The 15,749-nt window shown below is 49.2% G+C and overlaps 2 protein-coding genes across 4 annotated transcripts in view; one reads left to right on the forward strand and one right to left on the reverse strand.

Moving 5' to 3' along the window:
• LOC140408391 (limbin-like) overlaps nt 1–13,810 on the reverse strand; it is a 217,202-nt gene extending 203,392 nt beyond the window's left edge. For both annotated transcript variants that reach the window (XM_072495516.1, XM_072495515.1), the window contains exons 1-4: nt 13,443–13,810; nt 12,996–13,092; nt 2,805–2,965; nt 414–479 (exon numbers count right to left, since the gene is read on the reverse strand). In XM_072495516.1, the coding sequence (XP_072351617.1) occupies nt 414–479; nt 2,805–2,965; nt 12,996–13,092; nt 13,443–13,736 (618 nt within the window). In that variant the 5' untranslated portion in view covers nt 13,737–13,810. The remainder of the gene's footprint in view (nt 1–413; nt 480–2,804; nt 2,966–12,995; nt 13,093–13,442) is intronic.
• Nucleotides 13,811–14,024: 214 nt separating this feature from the next.
• LOC140408392 (evC complex member EVC-like) overlaps nt 14,025–15,749 on the forward strand; it is a 78,312-nt gene continuing 76,587 nt past the window's right edge. The window contains exons 1-2 of one of the 2 annotated variants that reach the window (XM_072495518.1): nt 14,025–14,624; nt 14,766–14,894. In XM_072495518.1, coding sequence (XP_072351619.1) covers nt 14,409–14,624; nt 14,766–14,894 — 345 coding nt within the window. In that variant the 5' untranslated portion in view covers nt 14,025–14,408. Of the gene's footprint in view, nt 14,625–14,765; nt 14,895–15,006; nt 15,264–15,749 lie in introns of those variants that run through there. The other variant, XM_072495519.1, reaches the window with a different exon arrangement.

Raw genomic sequence — 15,749 nt, forward strand, 5'->3', positions numbered from 1 at the left:
TGACGGCCATTCTCCGCCCTGCGCCGAACGCGATTTCGGCGCGGAGGCTCAGAGAATTCAGCCCCCGATTTCCACTGCTTTAGTTTCTATTTTATATTTCCAATGTTCTGTTCAAACATATCGTATGGGAAATAGCATATATTCACCAATATTTGTCAAGCAATATTCATGGGTTACATTTTCTTCATTGACTACGATAACAACCTCTCAAATATTAACTTGTTTAACACAGTTCTAGTTGGAGGTTAGGCAGTCTCCTTAAATAAACTCATTCATTCTCCTCCCAATGTAGATGTGTGCGCATGTCAATCATTCGGATGTTTAAAGACAGAAGATGGCAAATATAATTGCTCTTAGCTTCAACAGCTTTTACGATGGTACAGAAGACACCACGGTTGAAAGAGAAAACTCACCTCAGCGCATTTCTGAAAAGTCAGGTTGAAGGGTGAAGGACCTGCAGTTTCTTCCACATTTCGGTGCTATTAAAAATATAAGATGCAACGTTACTGTGGCAGCTAACAGGAACCGTGAGCTAAATACCAATACTAGCACCAGCTCCTGCAGCATTATGTATGCTTCCCAGTGAGGACTCAGATCCTTGGACCTGATCATGTAAAAGGTTGATTCTGCAACTCTGTGCTCCCAAAAAGTGCAGCAATTGCAAGGTGTACAAGTCAGGAAAACACAGTCTTAGCTACACGAGTCCCAGCAGCGGCAAGAGTACATCTGAGGCCAGGATTGCAGGAGAGGAAGGAAGGAAGGCCCATGGGCCCCTGGAGCGAGTTAGTCCAAGATCGTGAGAAGAGGCGGGGGGGGGGGCGGATTCATGCTGCCTGCTCCTGCCTAGCTGCCCACACCAAACATTTTATGCTGTAGATAGCATATTACCAGAGTCAATTAGCTTGATAACAAATCTAGTTGACCCTTGATTACTTATTTCAATATGGTTTAGCTCAGTGGGCTAGACAGCTCGTTTGCGATGCAGAACAAGGCCAGCAGCGTGGGTTCAATTCCCATACCAGCTTACCCGAACAGGCGCTGGAATGTGGTGACTAGGGGCTTTTCACAGTAACGTCATACTTGTGACAATAAAAGGTTATTATTATGTTGGCCAGGGTGCCGATTTTGACCCCCCCCCCCCTCCATAATATGGAGGTGAGTGGGAAGTTGGTGTATGATCACCCACCTAATTTTAGGTGCCCCACCCCTTCTGCTCAAAACACTTCTGGCGCGGGCACATGAAGCACAACCCAGTGTTTTTAATACATTCCAATTTACAGTTTAATTTTCCTTTATTTCTTTAAAGTATCAAAATACTGACAACTTGTTTTTCCAATTGTTCTTTGGATTTTGATTTCCCCTTCGCCTGACTTTATTATTATCCGCTAAATTACCCGGGCACATCACTTGTCAGCACTGAAGTATGAAAATGACTGCTTAGAATTGAATTTTATTGCTTACATAAGGGACACAGACCATTCAAATACTTAACTTCAGTTCCGCTGCATAATATTCCCTACATTAGATTAAGTACTAAACTCATCACTTGAATCATATTTCAACAATATCTAGCAATTTTTTGGAATGCTTCTGGAGAATATATAACAACAAATGAATGGATTATTGTTTCTGGGCTAGACCTTCTACAAGAAAGCTGCTTTCAGTTTGTACTATCATTGCTGAATCTTAAAAGGACAACTAGTTTGCAAATAAAGCTGAATCAGAACATGCATGAAAGGTAAAACATCCCCTTGCGCTTTTTTACAAGATATTAAACCATAAATAGGTTTACCACTAAAAACCTAACACAAAAAGGAATTAACGTTGTCTTGCTGCCTCCAGTTACTTATAGTTTGCAAAAAAACATGATGCTTTGATCAGGAATTGCATAGAAAAACTGAACTGCAAGAGGTTGCTTAGAGTTGAATGTTACCAAACCCTCAAGTAAGTGTTTTCTATTCTGTCATAGAAACATGGATGGTGCCTACACGGTTCAGCAGCCTGATTGTTCTTTCTCCCAAACTGAAGGGCAATGGTATGGTGCCAAAAGCAGGGGCAAGGTGTAACCAAGAAAAAAAATATTCAAAGTGCTCAGATGAACAACCCCATGTCAGGCGGGGTCTGGGCAAGTCTCACTTCCCATCTGAATGCTATTCACCCTCCCCAACCCCCCCGCATATGCCATTTCATGTTACAATTAAGAAGATACTACTATGAGGATGCTTAAGAAATTAGGGTGTATCCATAACACATGATGTGAAAACACATCAAAATCTATAACAAATAAAGTTCTGAAAACAGCCAATACAAAATTGGGCAGGGGAACTGTTCATTACTTCAGTGCTACCAATGATTTTACTGTCAAGCATATAGCTTTCTTGAAATAAAAACAGAAAGCACTGGGAATACTTAGCAGGTCTGACAGCACCTGTGGAGAGAGGAACAAAGTGAGTATTTCAGGTCTTCCAGGAGAAATGGGGGAGTTTGAAATGGAATAGGGGTTTGCTAAATTAGTTCAAGGCCGTCCTCTTATACTATCATTGCTGAATCTTAAAAGGACAAGTTTGCAAATAAAGCAGAATCAGAACATGCATGAAAGGTAAAACATCTCCTTGCACCTTTTTACAAGATATTAAACCATAAATAGGTTTTCCACTAAAAACCTTTGCTGCAATTTGCCAGCCATTGGGCAAGGCCAGCCCCCTCCACATGTAGCCCCAGTAAAAGGACCACTCGCAAGTTATATTAAAATTAAGCACCCTTTCCATGATAAATGGGGAATTTTGACCCATTTCTGTACTAACCTTTGGTGGGGGCTGTGACGGTATCCCTCTTATTAGTGACTCAATTGGTTTGGTCCAGGACACAAGTAAGAAGAAAACTGATTGGCTCCACATGCTGTCTGACGCTGCTGAAGTTAAAGGATGATGCTGATGTTTCTGTGATATGGCCATTAACTCTGCAACTGAACAAACATACAAAGGTGAATGGAACATACAGCAATAATCCCATCAACTCCAGAATAAGACGGAGTACAGACTGATTCATTATTAAATTTGGCAAAATGTCAGCACATGAAAGTGATTTGTTGTTCAGCCCCATTGTAATATTGTGCATTCGGTTCCCAGGCAATAGAGGACACTTAAAAGAACGCGAAGTGGAAGAGACTTTGGGCGAAATTCTCCGGAAACGGAGCGATGTCCGCCGACTGGCGCCCAAAACGGCGCCAATCAGACGGGCATCGCACCGCCCCAAAGGTACGGAATGCTCCGCATCTTTGGGGGCCGAGCCCCAACATTGAGGGACTAGGCCGACGCCAGAGGAATTTCCGCCCCGCCAGCTGGCGGAAACGGCCTTTGTTGCCCCGCCAGCTGGCGCGGAAATGACATCTCCGGGCGGCGCATGCGCGGGAGCGTCAGCGGCCGCTGACAGTTTCCCACGCATGCGCAGTGGAGGGAGTCTCTTCCACCTCCACCATGGTGGAGACCGTGGCGGAGGCGGAAGGGAAAGAGTGCCCCCACGGCACAGGCCCGCCCGCGGATCGATGGGCCCCGATCGCGGGCCAGGGCACCGTGGGGGCACCCCCTGGGGCCAGATCGCCCCGCGCCCCCCCCCAGGACCCCGGAGCCCGCCCACGCCGCCTTGTCCCGCCGGTAAGGTAGGTGATTTAATTTACGCCGGTGGGACAGGCAATTTATCGGCGGGACTTCGACCCATCCGGGCCGGAGAATCAAGCGGGGGGGCCCGCCAACCGGCACGGCGCGATTCCCGCCCCCGCCGAATCTCCGGTGCCGGAGACTTCGGCAACCAGCGGGGGCGGGATTCACGCCAGCCCCTGACGATTCTCCGACCCGGTGGGGGGGTCGGAGAATGTCGCCCATAGGATGGGATTTGCTGGCCTCTCCTACCCCAGCGGGATCTTCCAGTCCCGTTGAAGTCGGCATCCCGCAGTCGGCATCCCGCAGCGAGTGTCCCGGTGGCGGCGGAGGGCGAGCCGAGCAGAACACCGTAGACATTGGCGAGACCAGAAGATCCTGCTGGCGGCCAATGGAAAGCTGCCTCCACCACTGGAAAATCCCACCCGTAACAAGTAAAGAATGGGGTTGTAATGTTGTGGTAATTAGAAATTGGAGGAAATATTGTGACTGACTAAGTACAAAGGATTATTGTAAAGTGGGTGTTCAGACATAACATTAGGGGTGTGAAAGAAATAGAAATAAAAAGGAAGAGAAATGCATTCAATGTGTGCTTTTGGGACTTGCGGTGGCTGCATGTAAGTGGAAGTCGCACATTGGGTAGCTCCTGCTCGAGGCTCTGGTTTTTGGAGTTTAATGCCCGGTTTTTGAACAAGCTAGTGCAGGAAGGCATAAGGAAGGTGGGGAATGTCTAAGACCCAGAAATAAGCCTCTGGGAAGAAGGGGGCGAGTGAAAGTTTGCCGTCGAATGAACAGGTCAGCCCGGCAGCAGGAAAGCTGGTGGAGGCTGGGTCGCCTCTCACACAGTGAAAATTCTGACTGAGTTTCTGGCTGGAGAATTCGAGAGGCAGTTCGCCAAGCACATGGATGTGCTGCGATAGGAGTTGATGGCTGCGATGAAGGAGTGGGAGGAGGTGATTGCCCCCGTGAAGGCGGTCGAAGACATCAACCCAATTACGGGAACAAGCAGAGAAGTTGAAGGGGGTGGAGGAAGCTTTGTCGCAGCAGTGAGCAGTTTACCTCGATGGGTGAGGAACTGTAGAGGGTGGCGGAGGCTAACACAAAGGGCTCAGAGCCAAGATGGAGGACCTGGAGAACAGGTCGAGGTGGCAGAATTTACGAATTGTGGGCCTACCTGAGGGGGTAGAGGGCCTGAGGCCGACTGAGTACTTCGCAAAGATGCTGGCAGAGTAGTTGGGAGAGGGAGAGGAACCCTCCTGAAATGAGCTGGACAGGGCTCATTGGTCGCTCAGGCCCAAGCCAAAGGCAAACGAGCCGCCAAGGGCAGCTATAATTTGCTTTCACAAGGTTCACGTCAAGGAAAAGGTCCTGAGTTGAGCGAAGAAAAGGCATGAGGTAAATCGCTGTACTTCAGAATCGCTATAGTGCAGAAGGAGGCCATTTGGCCCATCGAGTCTGCACCAATTCTCTAAAAGAGCACTCTACCTAGGCCCACTCCCCGACCTATCCCCGTAACCCCATCTAACCTTTGGACACAAGGGGCAATTTAGCACGGCCAATCCATCTGACTTGCACATCTTTGGACTAGGGGGAGAAACTGGAGCACACTGAGGAAACCCATGCAGACACGGGGAGAACACACAAACTCCACACAGACAGTTACCCAAGGCCAGAAAATCCAGATCCTTGGCGATGTGAGGCAGTACTCCTAACCACTGTGCCACTCTAAAGTTAACTTACACTATTTTCCCTCATTTATTTACAATCTTCCAATTGCATATGCTACTTTTGAAATACAACAGCCAACCGTAAACCACTTATTTTATTTGCCTTGTACAACTTCCTATTCTCCTAGCTCCCTGTTCGTCACCATTTCAACCACTACTTGCTGTCACACCTCCTTGAATGATGTTTGACCATTGTGGTCTTTCTGTTCCCAATTCAATTAAACTATACTGTTTCCCAGTATATATTTTTTTTAATGTATTTTATTACAAACATGTATCAAAACAGGTTACACAAATAAACACCCCAGGAATCAAACTTCCCAGTAATCAACTTTACAGTCTGTACAAATATTTTCCCTTTTTCACCCACCTCCACACCCGCAATGAACAGCTCCTCAAACACGGTCACAAACATCCCCCACCTTTTCTCAAGCCCCCCTGCAGAGCCCCTTAACTCATACTTTGTATTTTCCAACCGCAGGAAGTCGCACACGGACACAAACATTCCCCACCCAATCAAGCCCGACCCCCGATGGCATTGCCGACCGCCACTCAAGTAACATTCGCCATTGTGCAATCAGAGAGGCGAAGGCCACGACATCGGCCTTCCCCCTCTCCAGGAGCTCCGGCTTTGCTGATACTCCAAATACCGCCACCAATGGGTCCGGGTCCACCTCCTCCTCCACTATCCTGGCTAAGACGGTGAACACCCCCCGCCCAGAATCTTCCCAATTGTTCGCAACCCCAAAACATGTGCGCGTGATTCGCTGACTCCGGCCCACCCCTCTCACAATCATCTGCTACCCCCTGAAAGAACCCACTCATTCTCACCCGAGTCATATGGACCCTGTGCACCACCTTAAACTGTATCAGGCTCATCCTTACACAAGAGGAGGTCCCCTTTACCCTTCGCAGTGCCTCACTCCATATTCCCCAATTGATCTCCCCTCCCAACTCCACTTCCCATTTCTCCTTGATCTTCATCATCCGCCCGCCTCCCTGCTCCCCCAGCCACTTGTATATATCCCCAATTCTTCCCTCCCCTTTCACATCCAGAAACAGCAGTCACTCCAGGAGGGTGTATCCTGGCAACCTAGGGAACCCCTTCCAGACCTTTCGTGCAAAGTCCCTAACCTGCAGATACCTGAATTCACTACCCCTCTACCCTGTCGCTTAGCTCCTCCAGACTGGCGAACCCTTCTTCCAAATACAAATCCCTCACCTTGGCCAGCCCCACTTCCCTCCACCTTCTGTACATACTATCCATCCCCCCCAAATCAAACCCATGATTCTCGCACAGCGGCGTTAACACAGACATCCCTTCCACCCTGAAATGCCTCCTCAACTGATTCCATATCTTCACCGTGGACTGCACCACCGGGCTCCCTGAATACCTACTCGGAGCCATTGGCAATGGTGCCGTCACCATAGCCCTCAAACTAGACCCCTTACAAGATTCCTCCTCCATCCTAACCGACTCTACCCCTTCTCCTTCCCACCATCGCCGCACTTTACCCACATTCGCCCAATAATAATGAAGCAGGTTCGGCAATGCCAACCCCGATGCTGCCTCTGTAGCAGGGTCCTTCCCACCCTTGCATCCTTCCCGCCATACAAAGTCAGAAATTATCGTGTCTAATTTCCGAAAAAAAGGCCTTTGGTATAACGATCAGAAGAGCCTGGAAAATAAACAAGAACCTCGGCAGAACAGTCATTTTTACCTCTTGGATCCTCCCCACAGTGTATCCCACCTCTTAAGATCCTCCCTGGCTTCCTCCACCAGCTTCGTTAAGTTCCACTTATGGAGCCCGTCCATTCCCTCCCTACCTGAATCAACAAATACCTAAACCTATCCCTCGCTACCATAAATGGCATCCCTCCTAAATTAGCCCATTGTCCTAGCTCATTCACCGGGAAAACCTTGCTTTTCCCTACATTCAGTTTGTACCCCGAGAACCCTCCAAACCTCCCCAGCAGGATCCGAAACTACAGCAAGAGGTCATCAACATAGAGCGATACCCGCTGCCACCCCCCCCCCCCCCCCCGTCCCCTCATAATCCCCTGCCACTCCATCGACCTCCTGAGAGCCATCGTCAGTGGCTCTATGGCCAGCGCAAGCAGTAACGGCGACAGCGGGCACTCCTACCTCGTACCCCCGTGTAAGTCAAAGCTCCACAAACTCATATCATTCGTCCTCATACTCACCTTTGGTGCCACATACTGCAACCGCTACCATGCCACAAATCTCAGCCCAAACCCTAACTTCCCCAAAACCTCAAACAAGTACTGCCACTCCACCCGTTCAAATGCCTTCTCCGAGTCCATGGACACCACCACCTCCGGTACCAAAGCCCCTGACAGGCTCAGCACTACATTTGACAATCGTCTTATATTACTCGAGAGCTGCCTGCTCTTCACGAAGCCTGTTTGATCTTCTGCAACCACCCCCCGGAAACAATCCTCCATCCTCCCTGCCAACAATTTAGCCAATACTTTCATATCTGTGTTCAATAGTGATATGGGTCTATACGACCCACATTCCACCGGGACATTCCCCTTTTTCGGGATTAGCGTGATTACTGCCTGCGTCCTCGTCTCCAGCAGCTCCCCCTTCGCCAGTGCTTCATCAAACGCCCCCAACAGATGTGGTGCCAGGTCCGTTGCAAATTCCTTATAAACTTTTACCGGGTACCCATCCGGCCCAGGGGCCTTCCCCGGCTTCATACCACTGATTCTATCCAGCACCTCCCTCAGTCCCAGGGGCTCCTCCAACACCTGCCTCTTTGCTTCCTCCACCTGGGGAAATTCCAACTCGTCCAGAAAGCACGCAAGGTCCCCCTCCTCTCCTCCCAGGTCCGCCTCGTAAAGTCACTGGCAGTCATCCCTAAACGCCTCATTTATCTTCCCCGGTTCCAACACCACATCCCCAGCCCTAGACCGTATCTTCAATATTTCCATGGACGCGGCCTGCCTCTGCAGATGGTGCGCCAGCATGCGGCTTGCCATCTCCCCATACTCATATTGCACCTCTTTTGCCCTACGCAGTTGCCCTATCGCCCTCCCGGTTGTCAGCCGGTCAAATTGCCCCTGCAACTTTTTCCTCCTCGCCACTCCCTCCATGGTGGGCACCCTCAAATACTACCTGTCCAGCTCCACTATCTCGCTCACTAGACGGTCATGTTCCTCCCTACTTTCCCTATCCGCACGAGCCTTAAATAAAATAATTTTCCCTCGGATCACTGCCTTCAGTGCTTCCCAAAAAATGCCCGCCAATACCTCCCCATTCTGATTCAACTCCACATACTCCTTAATCGTCGCCCGCACCCTATCACAAAAACCTCCATCCACCAACAACTCCGAATCAAACCTCCACCCCAGCCTCTGCTCTCGTCCCGTTCTAAACCGAATCGCCAGCCAGTGGGGTGTATGGTCCGAGATAACTATCCCCGCATACTCTTACCCCTTCACCCCAACCAAAATCTCCCGACTCACTATAAAGTAACCAATCCTCAAATGTACCTTACAGACGTGAGGAAAGAAGGAATACTCCCTTCCCCCTGGGTTCTGAAAGTGCCATAGATCCACCATACCCATCCTCTCCATAAACCCACCCTGCCCCCTTGCTATTCGTACCCTACCCCTCGACCTGGGGCTCAACCTATCCACCCTCGGCTCTAGGACACAGTTAAAATCGCCTCCCATGATCAACTGCTGCCAGCAACCCCCTCATAAAACCCACATCATTCCAATTTGGGGCATACACATTTACCAACACCATCGGTGCCCCTTCCAATACCTCACTCACAATCACATATCTCCCACCTGGATCCCTCACCTCCTTCGAACTCGCGAATCCCATTTTTTTGCTCATTAAAATCGCCACTCCCCTCGATTTCAAATCAAACCCCGAGTGAAAAACCTGCCCGACCCATCCCTTCCTTAACCTAACCTGGTCCTTCACACGGAGGTATGTCTCCTGCAGAAAGACCACCCCAGTTTTCAAACTCCTGAGGTGCGTGACCACCAAACACCTTTTAACCGGCCCATTCAATCCCCGGGCGTTCCACATTATCCCCCCCCACCATCCGTCATCTTCCCCACTTAACTCCCGCCCCTTTAATTCTACCCTGTACCTAGCCCAACCCAGATGGCCCCCTTATCGGCCCCTGACCATGTAATCTCTCACTCCCTGCCACGTCACAACAAGCCCCGCACCCCCCACCCCCCATCCCCACCCATCGCAGCCTCCCCCCCCCCACCTCACTCCGTTCACCAGCTTTACTTGCGAGCGTGGCAGTCCCTGCTCAAAGGCACCTCTCAATGACCTCTCCTTCCCCCTCCACAGTCCTCAGCACAAGGAAGGCAGCTCCCTGCTGACCTTCCCCTTCCCCCTTCAGGGGGGCACGATAGCACAGTGGTTAGCACAATTGTTCCACAGCTCCAGGTTCGATTCCCGGTTTGGGTCACTGTCTGTGTGGAGTTTGCACGTTCTCCCCGTGTCTGCGTGGGTTTCCTCCGGGTGCTCCGGTTTCCTCCCACAGTCCAAAGATGTGCAGGTTAGGTGGATTGGCCATGATAAATTGCCCTTCGTGTCCAAAAAGGTTTGGTGGGGTTACTGGGTTAGAGGTATAAGGTGGAGGCGTGGGCTTAAGTAGGATGCTCTTCCCAAGGGCAGGTGCAGACTCAGGCCGAATGGTCTCCTCCTGCACTGTAAATTCTATGATTCAATGATTCCCCATCCAAACAAAGACTTCTCCTGAACTCCAGGCCGTTTCCTCCAAAAGCGAACAAACAAATGCTAAACACAAACAGCCCCATAAAACAGATGGGGGGGATGGGAACATCCATCTCCACATAAGCCTGTCACCCCTACAACCCCTTACAATGTCAACAGTAAACAGCAAACCCGCAAAAAGGACTCCCTCCAAACCAGAGGGGCCGAAAATCCCCCAATCACTGCCCCATTTCAAACATGCTCCCAACCATTACGAAGTGCCAGCACCCCGGTTCCCAAGCATTGTCCACTCCGATCTCCCCCAGTTTATGCTCCTTAATGAAGTCTTCGGCCGCTTCTGGGGTCTCAAAATAATACTCCCGGACTCCGAACTTCACCCATAATTTCGCCGGGCAGCGCACCCCAAACCTGATCCGCCGGCAGTACAGCACCGCGTTGGACTTGTTGAATCCTGCCCGACGCTTCGCCACCTCGGCTCTGATCCTGATAAATTCGGACCTTATTCCCCTCCCAGTCACAGGTATGCTTCTCCCTGACCCGACGCAAAATCTTCTCTTTCTCCGTAAATTTGTGGAGTCTCACAATCACCGCCCATGGCAGCTCTCCAGCTCTAGGCTTCTGTCTCAGGGACCTATGCGCTCAGTCCACTTCAGGGGCCTTATCCAACACACCTTCCACCACCAGCCCCGCCAGCATCTTCGAGACGTACCTAGTGGCACTCACACCTTCCACTCCTTCCAGAAAGCCCATTATTCACAGGTTCTACCTTCTTGAGGTATTCTCCTGCTCCTCCACCGTTGTCCTCAATGTTTTACAAAGGTCTCCTAGGAGCCCCACCTCCATCTCCAGAGCCACCACACAATTGCTGTGGTCCGAGATTACTCCTTCGAGCTCCTGAATCTGCGACCCCTGCACCTCTAAACACTTCTTCATCTGTTCCATCAGACTCTTCAGTGGTGCCACAGCTCCTTCAACAGCCTTCCTGCGATCCTCCCACATTTCCTTCCTCTGCTGGTGGAACTCCTCCTTAATAAAAGCCATCGACTGCTCCAACTGGGGCCTTCCACCTTGTACCAGCCTTTCCCCCGCAGCCATCCTTACACTGGCTGCTACAGCATAGGTTTCCTCCAACTCTTTGGCCAGGTCTCTCACCTTCTTCTGCCAGGTTTGGTACCCAGCAGACATACCACACCTGGGGGAAACTACTCCTCCGACCCTTCACCTACACTTTTTCATCAATATTTCACCCAATAATCGGGCAAAAATAGCTCTTTTCTGTGCCTTCAAGCAGGAGCTGCCCTGTGTGTGACCACTCACACCATGGCCACCACCAGAAGTCTGTTTCCCAGTATATGACAATGTAACAGAGATATTGCAAAAAATAAATATTAAAGCTCTCATTTACCTCACAAAACTGAAGAACAAAATACATAGTTCTGTTATTTAAAAAGAATCTAGGGGAGACGCGAGGACTGTGGGCTAGTTAGTCTCACAAGTACTTGTGTTTATCAATGTTTCAAGCATATTTCCCGTCTGCAAAGCGCAGTATGGTGGCCATACATCCCAGGAACCCCTCACTGATAGGAAACAACAACATTCCTGCCTGTTGTACTCAGCTCTGATTTTCCCCTTGTTTTGCTCAATCCTAACATGACTTATTTTCTTTCCGTTGCCAGTTTTGGAGGAGCGTTTACAACTCAAACCTTGATGTTTTTTCTCTGCAGGTGATACGAGAACAGGTTGTGTTTCTCTGAATATTTGTTTTTACAAACTCTTTTTCACATTTATAATTCTTTTTATTTACCATTGAGCTGAAAGCAATCTCAATATCAACCCAAGGAAATGCATTTGGTACCTCAAGGGAGGATTTTTGTATTTTGCTCTGTTTTCTGACACCTTAAGAGTAAATTTTGAATTTGAGGATAATTATTTTTCTTTATACACAGCTACAATACTAATTTTGCTCTAAAATTAGCTCAAATGCACAGAAATCTAGACTGGAATTTCATGTAACGATCATGCAAATATCTGTTTCCCCTTGTTCCTATGATGTTCCAGCTGAGCATGGTGCAGTTGAGATTGTGAATACCTCAACCGATACGAAATGAATGTTTGCTATTTCTTTATTTCCAAGTATTTCTGTCATAATTACAGTGTATGTGACACAGTACTAAGGTTACTTCTGGAGGTTAGTTTTATTCTTTTCAATATTACAAACCTATGATTATTTTTAAACACAGCACCTTTGTACTGATACAGGAAACCAGAGCACCCAGAGGAAACCCAGGCAGATACAGGGGGAACGTGCAAACTCCACACAATCACCCAACGTCAGCATCAAACCCAAGTCTTTGGTGCTTTGAGGCAGCAGTGCTCACCACTGTACCACCATGCCACCGCTTGTGTGCATAAACATCTACTTGCATTGACCTGATGGGCTGAATGACCTGTTCCTGTGCTGTAATCATTTTAAGACGTCTTACAACACCAGACCTGAGGAAGGAGCAGTGCTCCGAAAGCTAGTGATTTGAAACAAACCTGTTGGACGTTAACCTGGTGTTGTAAGACTTCTTACTGTGCTCACCCCAGTCCAATGCCGGAAAATCCACATCATGCAATCATTTTGTAATATTCCATGACTGATTACCACTGCCATAGTAACTTGATGCTTAATCTTGTGTTTACATTTTATGAGGGTGGATTACTTCCTTTACATTAAATTATTCTTTCTTTTCTTCTACAACCACAACCTAAACTGATGGGATGTTTATATCTTTGGCAAAACAAAAATCTACAAAATATCACATCACAATTAGGTATAAAGCGAATGAGTGTAATTTAATGACATGCAGTGCACAAGGAATAGAGCTCACATACCAGAAGATGTGTGTGTAGCTTCATACAACACGAGACCTGAGGAATCTGCCATCAGTCTCTGCTGTGGTTCTGGTGGTGAGCCCCGATCTTCGAAACACTTCAAAATTAAAAGGGGAAATATATTATTCAAGTGTGCTTTTCAAATGAGCAAAGTTACTAGACGCAGAGTGAAGCTCATCCGTTTGCTTAAGACGACAGGAGTGGACTGAAATGTACCAAGAACTTACTGAGTCAAAAAGGCAACAGGGACAGCTTAGCCCATCTCCAATAAAGTGGGCGAGCTCAATTGTGAAACCAGTACAAAGTGTGAAACCTACTACCCAACTTTATAATAGAAGTTTTTAAAATATTAAGTGAAAGAAGATTGAGGATTAACGTGGGTGTTAGACTATCGAGACGAGCATTCATTTGACCATGGAATAGCCGTGTTCAACCATCTGCACTCACAGATGCAACAGGATCGCCGACTTTCCCAACAGCAGCTGCCCAGTGGGCAATGCCAGCAGCGGCTGGCTCAGCATCCAGGTGCTCCCTGGACCCACATCCTTGTAGCTGCTGCGGGAAATCGAATGAACTTGTCGGACCTGGCGATTCCTTCCCGGTTGCAGTTTTCACGAGCGGTATGGGTGGCGAGAAGTTGAGGGGGTCCGTCAGGGGGTGCAGGGTGCCTGCGGCTTGACGGCGGCTCCGCGCCGTGTGAGCCAGCGCAGCGAGCAGGAGAAGGGAGCTGCTGAATCTCATGGTGCGGTGAGAGCCCTGGGCAATCCGCAGGACAGAGAGAAGACTCCCCAAGCCGCCGCTTCCATCTCTCTCAGCAGCCCCGCTGCCAGGTCCCACCCTCCCCCCTCTCCCCACTGGCTAACTCCACCGCCGGCTGGCCCAGCTGTCAATCCGGGCGGCCGCGCGGCACGCCGGGACCTGTAGTCCACCTGCTCGGGTACTCCGGCGGCTTTCCATCGGGCGGCAGCCGGGAAGAACTACAACCCCCGTCATCCACCGCGCCGGCTACGCTGAAAGTTGGAAGAAAGTTTGAGCCTGAGTTGGGCAACTTTTCCCTTTGTGATTAGACGCACGAACTCTGACATCCCCCCCCCACCCCCCCCACACACACTTTTTTTATTGTTTGGGGGGGGGGGGTGGATGAGTTAAGAATTATTTTTCTTTCGATTGAGCTGTCGAATTGGAGAACACTCGTATTCTCCTCATAACACTCCTCTTTGGAATGATGTTACCAAGAGCAGGAAAAAAACAAGACCACCCAGGAGGATTCAGTTCGAAAAAACGTTAACTGAAGCGATCGGCTGGGAAGGGGCAAACATCCTTCGCCGGCACGACGGGAGACGTCGCTCACGAGAAAGTTTTCCCTCATTCCTGTCACAATGGCAGCGTTTTCCGGGAGTTTTTGCTGTCGGAATGAAGACGTCCCTTTGGTTACTTGAATGGCGTTGGGCGGCAGCCATGGAGCTGGCTTCCTCCTGTTCAATGCGAGCCGTGTTGGCCATCGCTTCCAGCGAGCTGCAGGTTTACCCCGGGTTACTGGCGGCCGCCGTGGTGCTGGGCTTTTTGCTGGGAATGGTTGGCGGAGTTCTCCTTTACATATTCGTGCTGCAATCAGCCTTGCAGAGGAAGGTAAACCGCTCCTTGCTGCGGATTGATGTGCCTACCCGTTCAAAACTGCAAAGACATCTCTAGCCCCTTTTCCAATTACCACCTCCAGGAGAAGGCGAGGTCTGCACCTTGTCACAAGTCTTCGTTTATTTCTCTTTTCAGGAAATTTGTTCAGATGAAACTGACGACGACTCCGATTCTGAGGACACCGAGGATAGCCAGAGTTATAAAAGCAATCAAGAAATAGTTGAAGAAAGAGGAGCTAAAGGTGGACCCCTCCCCTTTCACGAAGTGGGTCGTACTTTTTTGTCTTGCCTTATATTGCCTTATATTCATGGTTGCTTCAAAGCAGCTGTCTGATCGTTTTACTGGAATTCTGACTAGTTATTTAAAGAAAAGTTGGAGAGCAGTTAAACTGCACCCACTGTCAATGGTAATGCCACTAAGGGATGCAAACTTACTTAGTCTTAGCAGCAGAATAATGCATCATGTATATGAGATGGTAAATGTGCCAGCCCTTATGAAACAGGTCATCCTGCAGCTCACCGTGAGCACTGAAAGAGATCTGCTGTTAAAAAAAGATCAAAAAACAATCTATGGTCCTACCCAGGACTCTTTTGGATGTCCAATCCTGCAACAGACTGGAGGTATGCTGTGCAGGTGAGAAGATGTGCATTCCTTTATCCATGGAATCCCTACAGTGCAGAAGGAAGCAATTCAGCCCATCGAGTCTGCACTGGCCCTAGAAGCGAGCATCCTAGGCCCACTCCCCGATCCTGTGGCCTTAATCCCACCTAACCTGCACATCTTTGGACAATAAGGGGCAATTTAGCATAGCCAATCCACCTAACCATGGTAGCACAGTGAGTCTCCCTGTGTCTGCATGGGTTTCCTCCAGTTTCCTCCCACAAGTCCCAAAAGTCCCGGATTCTGAATTATCCCTCCGTGTACCCAAACAGGCGCTGGAATGTGGCGACTAGGTGCATTTCATGGTAACTTCATTGCAGTGTTAATGTGAGCCTACTTGTGACAATAAAGATTATTATTATTAACCTGCACATCTTTGGACTGTGGGAGGAAACCGGAGCACCTGGAGGAAACCCAGGAAACACGGGGAGAATGTACAAATTCCACAGTCAATCACCC

This window comes from Scyliorhinus torazame, chromosome 3 (genome assembly GCF_047496885.1).
Source record: "Scyliorhinus torazame isolate Kashiwa2021f chromosome 3, sScyTor2.1, whole genome shotgun sequence".
NCBI classification, from domain to species: Eukaryota; Metazoa; Chordata; class Chondrichthyes; order Carcharhiniformes; family Scyliorhinidae; genus Scyliorhinus; species Scyliorhinus torazame.